The 12518-nt window shown below is 37.8% G+C and overlaps 1 protein-coding gene across 3 annotated transcripts in view; it reads left to right on the top strand.

Moving 5' to 3' along the window:
• Positions 1–12518, top strand: part of TTC27 (tetratricopeptide repeat domain 27) — a 180551-nt gene that overhangs the window by 99496 nt on the left and 68537 nt on the right. For all 3 annotated transcript variants that reach the window (XM_070379762.1, XM_070379761.1, XM_005893003.3), the window contains one exon: positions 1541–1663. In XM_070379762.1, coding sequence (XP_070235863.1) covers positions 1541–1663 — 123 coding nt within the window. The remainder of the gene's footprint in view (positions 1–1540; positions 1664–12518) is intronic.

Raw genomic sequence — 12518 nt, 5'->3', positions numbered from 1 at the left:
GTTTGGCATGTTTTTGTGAAGTTTGTCAAGAGCTTTGTCTTTGTACTATGTGGTTTGTGGTGTATAAACAAATCAAACTCTGAACTATTATTATGACAAAACATGTCTGTTGAGGGTGTAGCTGTTACTTTCTGAACAGAAACATTAGGAAAATTAAATACTGTTCAAATAGGCTCAGTGTTTATTTTATCTGCTTAGGAAGCTGTGGATTTTGGGATCTTTGAGCAATTAGATAAACATCCTCTTTCATTAAGAAATTAAAACAGTTTTATTTCTTGGGAGTAAGCATATCTTTATGTATTATTTTTAAAGATCAGGAAATAACAGCACAGTTTATTATAAAACATATTCATCTTTACTCCTAGTTAGCCATATCAGCTTAGATGCCATAACTTTGTCACTATTAGAAAGATTGAACTCCTTACTATATGAGCATTAAGATTTATTCCAGCTCCCACATGTGATGTTCAGTTTTTGAAAATGTCCAATCACATATTCTAAAATAGCCAAATTCTCCTATATTTCATGGGATACAGAAGAATTGAGCCATTACTTTTATTTATTTTTATGTTTATAATATATTTTTATAATATAATAGATATATATTTATTTTATAATATATATTTTATATAATATATAACATTTTAATAATATATATAAAAATGTAATTTTCATTATAAAATGAAATTTTATAGTTTCATTTTACTTTCTGAGTTTGTTAGTTCTGCATGTTCCATGTCTGTTAGCTTCTTAGCTCTTAAATATGTATTGAATTTTACAACCATACCTCATTCATGAGTTTTCCCAGTTTTTTAAACCTTTTTAATATTGTTTTTCTATTCCTGTAGGATGGACCACTTATAAAATACACTGTTTTTATTCTTGAATATACTTAACCTTCACTCACTTTATCACAATTTGTCCCATTTTATCTGCCAAGTACTGGGAAACTAGGTAGCTAAATTTTTTAGAGTGTACTTATTAAAATAAATTAGTGTTTTCATTTTCCTCAGTTATATATCCAGAAGTGGAATTGCTAGATCATATGGTAGCTCTGTTTTCAGTTTCTTGAGGAAGCTTCATATTGTTTTCTATATTGGCTGCAAATTGACAAATTGACAGTCCTGCCAGTAGTGCACAAGAGTTCTGTGTTCTTCACATCCTCAGCAACATTTATATTTGCCTTTCTGATAAGGGGCACTTTAACAGAGTTTTAAAAATTGACTTATTTGATCTCAGCTTTACAACAGAGATTGTCATGTACAGACTTTCTAGATAATAAAGAAGTGCAGATTTTGCCTTTTAAGTTCTGAATTCATGGGGAAAATTGATATATTGTGTATTTTGAACAGTTCCTGTATGTTTTTCAACATGTAGGAAACATATATGTTTTTTCAGCAGAGGTTGAATTATAGATATTAGGCATTTTTTGCAATAAGCAGATGCTTCAAATGGCAGATTAGATATACCTACAAATGGAACAGAAATCTGTGTGTGAATGTGCGAAGGATTGTTCATTATTTTTATTTGATTTTTCTAGCGCCAACTTGCAGGTTTACTCTTTGAGTTGGGATGTACCAATTCAGCCCTTCAGATATTTGAGAAGCTAGAAATGTGGGAAGATGTTGTCATTTGCTATGAAAGAGCTGGGCAGCATGGGAAGGTATGTAATAGTGAAATTTTATGCTCTGGCCAGACCCTTTCATCTTTGAGCCATCATCCTACCTGTTTTGTTTTTTAAACCTACTTTTGCCAACAGTTCGCTTATATTCCTTTTTTCACTTTTTTCATCAGAAATCTTTTTAATGTTTTCTCTGACTTCCATTGGGGCAGATTATTTTATGTCTGCATGTGTACTATAAAGGAAAAAAGCAAGGCCCAAAACTAATACAGTGTTTGATGTTTATGAATAAATAATGAAAGCTTTAAAGACATTGCACATTTTCGTCTCTTTCCTTTATTAACTCTCCTTCTGTAGACAACTTCAAAGTGAACTATTAGGAAATATTTTAAGCATCACTAGGTTGCCTGATGATCAGAGGCTGTGGGTCAGAAGCAAGGTTACCTAGGAGGGAGGGCAGCTCGACCTGTAGAAGATCCACAGGTTAGGACAGTCCCCTCGGCCACCCCCCACCTTGGGGCAAAAGAGTTGTCAAGTGTGTAATGCACATTTAATTCCATCCTTTAAATTGGGTCAAGAGAGAAAATGTTGTAATATTTGCATCTGTTATTAATCTGTTGTTTTTTCCCTCATAAATGAACAGAATTTTTAAAGGACTGTGCACCCTGTATATCTGTTAAAATGGACACATTGAAATCATTTGTTAATTTTGGACTAAAATTTTAAGTGGTAAATTTCTATCATAAGTATGGTACACAGGCAGAGTAAAACCCAGAAATTGGATCATTTGTATCTATAGTCAGCCTTTGCCATCATCCTGAAAAAGAGAAATAGTGGTACATGTATGTCTGTTTCTTAATACCTTTCCTAAGTGTGTGAATTTTAGAATAATAGTAAAAGTTAGGTTATTTTCACTAGTCAGTAATGGTGGTGAAAGTCTTTGAATTTTATAGGGTTAAGGAGAGGCTACCATGAGGATAACATTTTATTATAAAAGATTATAGAATTATAGTGTTTTCTGGGAAGGGACTCCATAATCATCCATTCCAGTTCCTTCCTTTTCCAGATAAGGAAAGGAGTCTCTAATGACTCAGGTTAAGTCACAGAGCTAGTTATTGATTAATAACTTAAGTGACCACATGACATAGTGGTTAAAAGCATAGCCCAGATTGTGGATTCAAAAGCTAGCCTCGGCACATGTTAACTTTGTGATATTGGGGCAAGCTTCTTAGCGCCCCAACCCCAAGCCTCAGCTTCCTCATCTGGAGGCACATAATCTACGTACCCGACAGATTTTCGTGCATAACATATGAAAAGTACATAGAATGGTGCTCTTTCCTCGTGAGTGTTTGCTGTGAGTATTTGCTCTGTGAGTATTTACTGCTATTACTGATTCTGAGACTCATATTTTTTTTCCCGCATTTTAATATCTTTGAATTTGGGTTGTATCTGCCACTTGATGGCATCTGTCAGTGGCTGTCAGGTGGCCATTTGGCCAGGTTCAAACTGCTTGTGCTTGTACAAGTTTTAGTTGTAGCTGTATTTAGTATCATCATTTCAATTGAGTTATGTACAGTGTCAGCTCTACATACATTGGATTTAATTGCCATTTAAAATATATTTAAAAAGATTTCATTATGATTTGGCATTGAAACAGAAATGGTAAAGGACCAAAACAGAGTGGAGAGATGTGAATTTAACATTAGTGAAGTAAACATGTGCCGTTGGTAAAATAATCACAATTCCACTTACTTTTTAAAAACAATAACTAAAGGCTTTATGGGAGCCAAGAAGGGAAGACACCGCAATGTAGATGAAGCCGTGTTTCATACCAAGATTCGTAAAAGAAAAAAAAAAATGCTGTTTATAATATCAAGCAGTGTACTGGAGGCAGGAAAAATTGCCAAATTTTTCTGAGTAGATTTAAAAAATATCAAGCAATGAGAAGCTGATGTGATTCATCCAAGGCATTATGTCATAATGTAATTGAAAACATTTTTTCTTTATTAGTTAAGAGTTAGTCTTAAAATTGATGGTATCTCAAATTTGATGAGATACAGTATCATGTTTCTTCACAGACTTAAGTGTTTATTTAGTGCCCTTTGGTGTACAAGTAGTATTCGGATATTTGTTTAACAAGGAGGTGAATTATTTCTTGGCTCCCAGGATACCATTGATGTAGTTACCATTGCATCATTCTTCCCACTGGTCAGTGAACAAATAAGTAATAACTATATATAAAAATATGGAAATTTTTGAAGTAATTAAGCAAGTTGGTGAATCCCAAATACCCAAAGCACACTTTGCTATATTAAATTTATTTAGTTATTTTTAGTGAGTATGGAAAGTAGGGATACTCTTACTAGAGAATAAAAAATATTAGTCCATTCCTTTCAGAGAATGTATTTGACTAAGTCCCTCAAATTAGTAGCAGTATTATTATTTTTTAAATATGCATGTAAACCTTGTAAGAAATGTCTTAGAGTAATGATAAATTTCTGTGTTTTAAATCACTCTATAAAATGTGTGTATTTTAATTTTTAGGAATGTACAGTTATTAACTTTCTCTCAAGTCTTTTGTGAGTTACAGCCAAACATCCTTCAAAATCTTGATTTTAAAGATTGATTTTAGTTATTTGCCATATAAAAGACCTCTTACCTATTTTCATGCTGTATTTGCAAATCAGTTTAATCATAGACCCTAAAAAGTTTTGCTTCAAGCTGGAACCAAATGTTTTATTTCTAAAACAGCTGAGATTCTTTTAATATTTGATTGCATACCAGTAGTTGTCATCACATTTAGAATTAACTGGAAGTTTGTGAAATTTTAGTCTTTGCCTTTAGTGCTTAATGGCATAATTCATTTTTAAAAGACAAATTCAGAAAAGTATCTAAGTCTAATTATTGTGCCATGATGCTCATGTTTGCACCCCACTAGTAAGATCTCAGACTCTCTAATTTAGAAACTACCTACAGAAATTCTTGTTATTTAATGACCATTGGCAAAATAGCGAAGATTAATTTTGCTTGACCTTGAGGTCAGAACTGGTTCTCATCTGTTAGCATTTAATTTTTTAAAGCTATCTGGCACACTTAATGCAGTTTCTCCAAACTTTTCTATAATAGAATTCTTATTTTGTTGAGCAAATTGAGTCATTTTGTTGAGCAAAATGAAAAGAGAAAGACTGAGCAGGTATTAAGTTGCCGGGAGAAGGCAGCGTGGAAAGAGGTGGAGAGATTTAGATTGGAACCTCTAGTATTTTCTCTTGTTTCTTAGGAAAGAAGGCTTACCTGAGCTGCACAGCCTTATCTTTTATTATGCTATATTAGCAGATGATTGTGGCCATTAGACTTAAAAATTTTTCCCCTTTAACTTGCCAAACAAATCTTTTATTTCTAAAACAGCTGAGATTTTTTTTAACATTTAGTTTGGGTTTTGTTTTTTTTCTTTTTCTTCTAAGGTAGTCTCTTTATGTTATTTAAGAGAGTTCCCACGTGTTCTTTTCTCACACTGCAGTCAGAGCAAGCTTCCTAAAAGGCAGATCCCAAAAAAGATGTCCTTTTCATTATAGGGGACTGGAATGCAAAAGTAGGAAGTCAAGAAACACCTGGAGTAACAGGCAAATTTGGCCTTGGAATACGGAATGAAGCAGGGCAAAGACTAATAGAGTTTTGCCAAGAAAATGCACTGGTCATAGCAAACACCCTCTTCCAACAACACAAGAGAAGACTCTACACATGGACATCACCAGATGGTCAACACCGAAATCATATTGATTATGTTCTTTGCAGCCAAAGATGGAGAAGCTCTATACAGTCAGCAAAAACAAGACCAGGAGCTGACTGTGGCTCAGATCATGAACTCCTTATTGCCAAATTAAGACTTAAGTTGAAGAAAGTATGGAAAACCACTAGACCATTCAGGTATGACCTAAATCAAATCCCTTATGATTATACAGTGGAAGTGAGAAATAGATTTAAGGGCCTAGATCTGATAGATAGAGTGCCTGGGGAACTATGGAATGAGGTTCATGACATTGTACAGGAGACAGGGATCAAGATCATCCCCATGGGAAAGAAATGCAAAAAAGGAAAATGGCTGTCTGGGGAGGCCTTACAAATAGCTGTGGAAAGAAGAGAAGCGAAAAGCAAAGGAGAAAAGGAAAAATATACCCATTTGAATGCAGAGTTCCAGAGAATAGCAAGAAGAGATAAGAAAGCCTTCCTCAATGATCAATGCAAAGAAATAGAGGAAAACAACAGATGAGAAAGACTAGAGATCTCGTCAAGAAAATTAGAGATACCAAGGGAACATTTCATACAAAGATGGGCTCAATAAAGGACAGAAATGGTATGGACCTAACAGAAGCAGAAGGTATTAAGAAGAGATGGCAAGAATACACAGAAGAACTGTACAAAAAAGATCTTCAGGATCAAGATAATCACGATGATGTGATCACTAACCTAGAGCCAGACATCCTGGAATGTGAAGTCAAGTGGGCCTTAGAAAGCATCACTACGAACAAAGCTAGTGGAGGTGATGGAATTCCAGTGGAGCTATTTCAAATCCTGAAAGATGATGCTGTGAAAGTGCTGCACTCAATATGCCAGCAAATTGGGAAAACTCAGCGGTGGCCACAGGACTGGAAAAGGTCAGTTTTCATTCCAATCCCAAAGAAAGGCAATGCCAAAGAATGCTCAAACTACCGCACAATTGCACTCATCTCACACACTAGTAAAGTAATGTTCAAAATTCTCCAAGCCAGGCCTCAGCAATACGTGAACTGTGAACTTCCAGATGTTCAAGCTGGTTTTAGAAAAGGCAGAGGAACCAGAGATCAAATTGCCAACATCTGCTGGATCATGGAAAAAGCAAGAGAGTTCTAGAAAAACATCTATTTCTGCTTTATTGACTATGCCAAAGCCTTTGATTGTGTGGATCATAATAAACTGTGGAAAATTCTGAAAGAGATGGGAATACCAGACCAGCTGACCTTCCTCTTGAGAAACCTGTATGCAGGTCAGGAAGCAATAGTTAGAACTGGACATGGAACAACAGACTGGTTCCAAATAGGAAAAGGAGTACATCAAGACTGTATATTGTCGCCCTGCTTATTTAACTTCTATGCAGAGTACATCATGAGAAACGCTGGACTGGAAGAAACACAAGCTGGAATCAAGATTTCCGGGAGAAATATCAATAACCTCAGATATGCAGATGACACCACCCTTATGGCAGAAAGTGAAGAGGAACTCAAAAGCCTCTTGATGAGAGTGAAAGTGGAGAGTGAAAAAGTTGGCTTAAAGCTCAGCATTCAGAAAACGAAGATCATGGCGTCTGGTCCCATCACTTCATGGGAAATAGATGGGGAAACAGTGGAAACAGTGTCAGACTTTATTTCTGGGGGCTCCAAAATCACTGCAGATGGTGACTGCAGCCATGAAATTAAAAGACGCTTACTGCTTGAAAGGAAAGTTATGACCAACCTAGATAGCATATTCAAAAGCAGAGATATTACTTTGCCAACAGAGGTCCATCTAGTCAAGGCTATGGTTTTTACAGTGGTCCTGTATGGATGTGAGAGTTGGACTGTGAAGATGGCTGAGTGCCGAAGAATTGATGCTTTTGAACTGTGGTGTTGGAGAAGACTCTTGAGAGTCCCTTGGACTGCAAGGAGATCCAACCAGTCCATTCTGAAGGAAATCAGCCCTGGGATTTCTTTGGAAGGAATGATGCTAAAGCTGAAACTCCAGTACTTTGGCAACCTCATGCGAAGAATTGACTCATTGGAAAAGATTCTGATGCCAGGAGGGATTGGGGTCAGGAGGAGAAGGGGACGACAGAGGATGAGATGGCTGGATGGCATCACTGACTCGATGGACGTGAGTCTCAGTGAACTCTGGGAGTTGGTAATGGACAGGGAGGCCTGGCGTGCTGGGATTCATGGGGTTGCAAAGAGTCGGACGCGACTGAGCGACTGAACTGAACTGAACTGAATCATGTCATTCTGACTGTAGGAACTTCGCTGTGTTCTTAGGATTAATTCAGAGCTCTTATTGGAATGGTCTTCACTTCATGATCTGAGTCCTACTGACATTGCTGATGCTTGTCTCCCTCCTCTATTACCTCTGCCTTGTCCCCCCTTTGTACTCACTCAGGTTGTGTCCAAAGTTCTGGCAGGGCTAAACTACCTGGAATTGTTGATTTTGCAGCATTGGTTTGACCTCAGGACCTTCACACATGCTGTTGTCTGTCTAGAACTTGTCCTCCCTCAGCTAACTCCTTATTCCTCAGACTTCTCCTTGGTAATTGCTTCCTCCAAGGAGCTTTCCCTGAAATCGCCCCCAGAGATCTGGAGATTCTCCTGTGTGCGCCTCTAATACCCAGCACCACACTCATCATCCCTTGTACTGACTTAGCTCACCTGCTCGACTGTAAGCAGTTTAAGAACCAGACTTGTGTCTATTTTATTTATAGCAAAGGCCTGGCACCTTGGGGGAACTCACATTTGCTGAATGAAGGACTAGTAGGTATTCATAGAATAGTTATTGCATTGAAGCAGATCTTCACTTGGTCACTCTTTATGGACCCTACATGTGGTGAAGGAAACTTCTCCAAGCCCCGCTGTATAGTCTCTCTCCAAAAACTTATTATGAGATCTCTCTGGTCTCGTTTTAACATCTTAATTTTAAGGAATAGAAATAGAAGAACTTTTATTTTTGCTCCGTAGATGCTAAGGTACTGTGAGCATGCTGTTATTATGTAATGCAGTTTTAGAGCCTCTTATGTACTACGTTCCTTATAGAATTATTTTGTCCTTGTCATTTAATATTTGTAACAACCTACAAAGTATGAATTGTTTTTGCCATTTTACTGATTAGCCTCAGTAAGTGGCAGATTTTGGAATCCAAGCTCAGACCTGCCTTTCCTCTAAAAGCCATACTCCTTCCCCAGCACCTGCCCGCCCCCATCCTTGTTGTTAATCCTTTAAAATTTGATGGTCAATTTGAAAGGAAAAACCTGTTGTGTTCACTTGAATGAGGAAAACAGGCAAAACACTCACCGAAAATATCACTTGGTGATATGAATAGGAGATGATCAGCTAATCGGATAACAAGGCCTGTTTTTAATTATTCTGTTTTATCTTGGACCTGGGATATTTATGTTGGCAGGTCTCATTTGAAAAATTAAGCCAGACTGTGGTGCAGTCACACACATAAACGTCCAGAGCAATTAGTGAACAATTGGCTGTCAGAGAGTGAGTAGGACTGGGCATCGCCCCACGGAGGAGGGGAGCAAGCAACTACAAACTCATGTCCATCGAGTCGGTTATGCCATCCAGCCATTCATTCTCTGTCGTCCCCTTCTCCTCCTGCCCTCAATCCCTCCCAGCATCAGAGTCTTTTCCAATGAGTCAACTCTTTGCATGAGGTGGCCAAAGTATTGGAGTTTCAGCTTTAGCATCAGTCCTTCCAAAGAACACCCAGGAATGACCTCCTTCAGGATGGACTGGTTGGATCTCCTTGCAGTCCAAGGGCCTCTCAAGAGTCTTCTCCAACACCACAGTTCAAAAGCATCAATTCTTTGGCAGTCAGGCTTCTTCACAGTCCAACTCTCACATCCATACATGACCAGTGGAAAAACCATAGCCTTGACTAGACGGACTTTTGTTGGCAAAGTAATGTCTCTGCTTTTCAATATGCTATCTAGGTTGGTCATAACTTTCCTTCCAAGGAGTAAGCGTCTTTTAATTTCATGGCTGCAGTCACCATCTGCAGTGATTTTGGAGCCCCCAAAAATAAAGTCTGTCACTGTTTCCACTGTTTCCCCATCTATTTCCCATGAAGTGATGGGACCAGATGCCATAATCTTCGTTTTCTGAATGTTGAGCTTCAAGCCAACTTTTTCACTCTCCATTTTCACTTTCATCAAGAGGCTTTTGAGTTCCTTTTCACTTTCTGCCATAAGGGTGGTGTCATCTGCATATCTGAGGTTATTGATATTTCTCCCGGCAATCTTGATTCCAGCTTGTGCTTCTTCCAGCCCAGCGTTTCTCATAGTTGTCATCTAATCTTACTGCATTGTGATCAGAAAAGATGCTTGGAATGATTTCAATTTTTTTGAATTTACCAAGGCTAGATTTATGGCCCAGGATGTGATCTATCCTAGGGAAGGTTCTGTGTGCACGTGAGAAAAAGGTGAAATTCATTGTTTTGGGGTGAAATGTCCTATAGATATCAATTAGGTCTAGCTGGTTCATTGTATCATTTAAAGTTTGTATTTCCTAGCTAATTTTCTGTTTAGTTGATCTATCCATAGGTGTGGTAGGGTGTTAAAGTCTCCCTCTATTATTGTGTTATTGTTAATTTCCCCTTTCATACTTCTTAGCATTTGCCTTACACATTGCGGTGCTCTTATGTTGGGTGCATATATATTTATAATTGTTATATCTTCTTCTTGGGTTGATCCTTTGATCATTATGTAGTGTCCTTTGTCTCTTTTCACAGCCTTTATTTCAAAGTCTATTTTATCTGATATGAGTATTGCTACTCCTACTTTCTTTTGGTCTCCATTTGCATAAAATATCTTTTTCCAACCCTTCACTTTCAGTCTGTATGTGTCCCTTGTTTTGAGGTGGGTCTCTTGTAGACAGCATATATAGGGTCTAGTTTTTATATCCATTCAGCCAGTCTTTGTCTTTTGGTTGGGGCATTCAACCCATTTACATTTAAGGTAATTATTGATAAGTATGATCCCGTTGCCATTTACTTTGTTGTTTTGGATTTGAGTTTATACACCTTTTCTGTGTTTCCTGTCTAGAGAAGATCCTTTAGCATTTGTTGAAGAGCTGGCTTGGTGGTGCTGAATTCTCTCAGCTTTTGCTCGTCTGTAAAGCTTTTGATTTTTCTTTCATATCTGAATGAGATGTTTGCTGTCACCCATACTCTTTATGCCTAATCTAGGGCCTTGTCTCTAACAGGGTGCTTCCCGGAATCCTAGTGTACTTAGGGTAGGGCTCCTCCCTCAAACCTTGAATATCCCTTGTAACAGCTTGTAGAAAAATACACCATCATAAATGTAAATAAGTCCCAATGTGGCATATATTTCACTTTTATATATTAACTTTTTTGCTTGTATTTATCTGAAGTTCTCAGCTACTTCTCAACACTGGACTGTTTGGTCAAAAGTTAAATTACCAGGGTAGGGAACTCAGGCTGTCACTTTGCTCGTTGATGTTTTTAGTCCTCAGAGTCACTTCTCTCTTTTTTTGAATATTTGTGTATGTATTTGGCTGCACCAGATCTTAGTTGTGTCATCAGTCATCTTCGTTGCATTATGTGGCACAAACTCTCTAGTTGTGGCTTGAGGGCTCAGGAGTTGTAGCTCACGGGCTTAGTTGCTCCGTAGCATGTGGGATCTTAGTTTCTGGACCAAGGATTGAACCCATGTCCCCTACATTGCAGGGCAGATTCTCAACCACTGGACCACCAGGGAATTCCTGAGAGTAACTTCTTAGTTGTGATCACTTGGGTGAGAAGGGCTTGTGAAGTTCAGATTCTGCTGTATAACCTCTCTGCTTGTACTAACTTGTTAGATCAGTCCTAATTCAGTCATACTCAGTATTGATGTCAGCCCGCTATCCTTAAGGTGTTCTCACTTTGTTCTCAGTAGGAAGAATCATTTATGTTTCTTTGTAGAATCTGAAGCCTTTGGGATTTCACTGTTAGTTTCAGTTGAATTCATTCAATACTTTATAGAGCACCTACTATGTGCTGGGCAGTGGTATTCCAAGATGAGAAAAAAAAAAAATTACCTTCAAGAAGCTTATAGTCTTGATACTGCAGACATATATAGATTCCAAATTCTGTTTTACCAGCAAAATATTTCTCCCTCTGCTATCCTTCTGTAAAGCAATGTTCCTCTAGGTTTGTATCTTGTACAGATTCTTTCTCTGAGATCTCTAGGGCCTCCTCCTGTGGCTACACATTTTCATAAAAAAAAAAAGAAAAACCTGATGTTTGGTTGAAATCAGCCTTATCTGGAAGAATTCAGCTTTTTAACCTGGTAGCATCAGTACTTTTTCCCTTTGACCTAACTTCCTCCAGTCCCATTGGCCTTGGTTACATAAACACCTGTTTAACAGTTTAACAACAGCAATTCTGCTATCTGTGGAGAAACTGTACACAGTTAACTAGTATGATGGTTTACAGAAAATTTTAATGCTTCTAGAAGCTGTTTCAAGTTTCTTTCTTCCTAGTAGTGAAACCTCAAGCTTCTTGCTTTTCAGTCTGGTTTTCCAGTAGAGGGATTGAGAAGGAACACAAACATTAGTTTAGGGCTTACTGTGTGCCTAACAAAATCCTAGGTACATTTCACATGTAATTCTTGAAGGTCATGTACAAATGAAAAACAGACTCTAAACACATTAGTGAGCTTACTCATGGTCATGCCTTTAGTAAGCAGTGGAACTGGCATTTGAACTGTCTTTCTGACAAAAGGCACCTACGTTCTCACAGATCTTCTTGTAGTTGGAAGTCTATAGAATGAATTATGCAACAGAATTTTCTAGGGATGTGTTAGGACGGTTTTGGTTGTAAGAGAACCAACGTATACTAGCTTAGGGAAAAAAAGGAATTTATAAGTTAATGCAACTGAAACTTCTAGTTGACTAATAATGATAGTCGTATCCAGGGGCTGAGATGGTATCATTTCTCCGAGAGCCAGCCAAGAAGGCCCCTGAAAGCTCGAGTTTAGTAACCCTGGTGGACTCAAGTCAATTCCATAGTTCTCACAGAAAAGTTCTGAACAGCCTGAGGCATGTAATCTGGCCTCTGATAGGCCCTGCCTCTATACTTCATGGAATGGTTTCTGTTCAGGGAAGAGTAATTCTGTAAT

This window comes from Bos mutus, chromosome 11 (genome assembly GCF_027580195.1).
Source record: "Bos mutus isolate GX-2022 chromosome 11, NWIPB_WYAK_1.1, whole genome shotgun sequence".
In the NCBI taxonomy this organism is placed as follows: Eukaryota; Metazoa; Chordata; class Mammalia; order Artiodactyla; family Bovidae; genus Bos; species Bos mutus.
The sequence above is the reverse complement of the archived record's forward strand: the minus strand, read 5'-3'. Positions and strand labels throughout refer to the sequence as shown.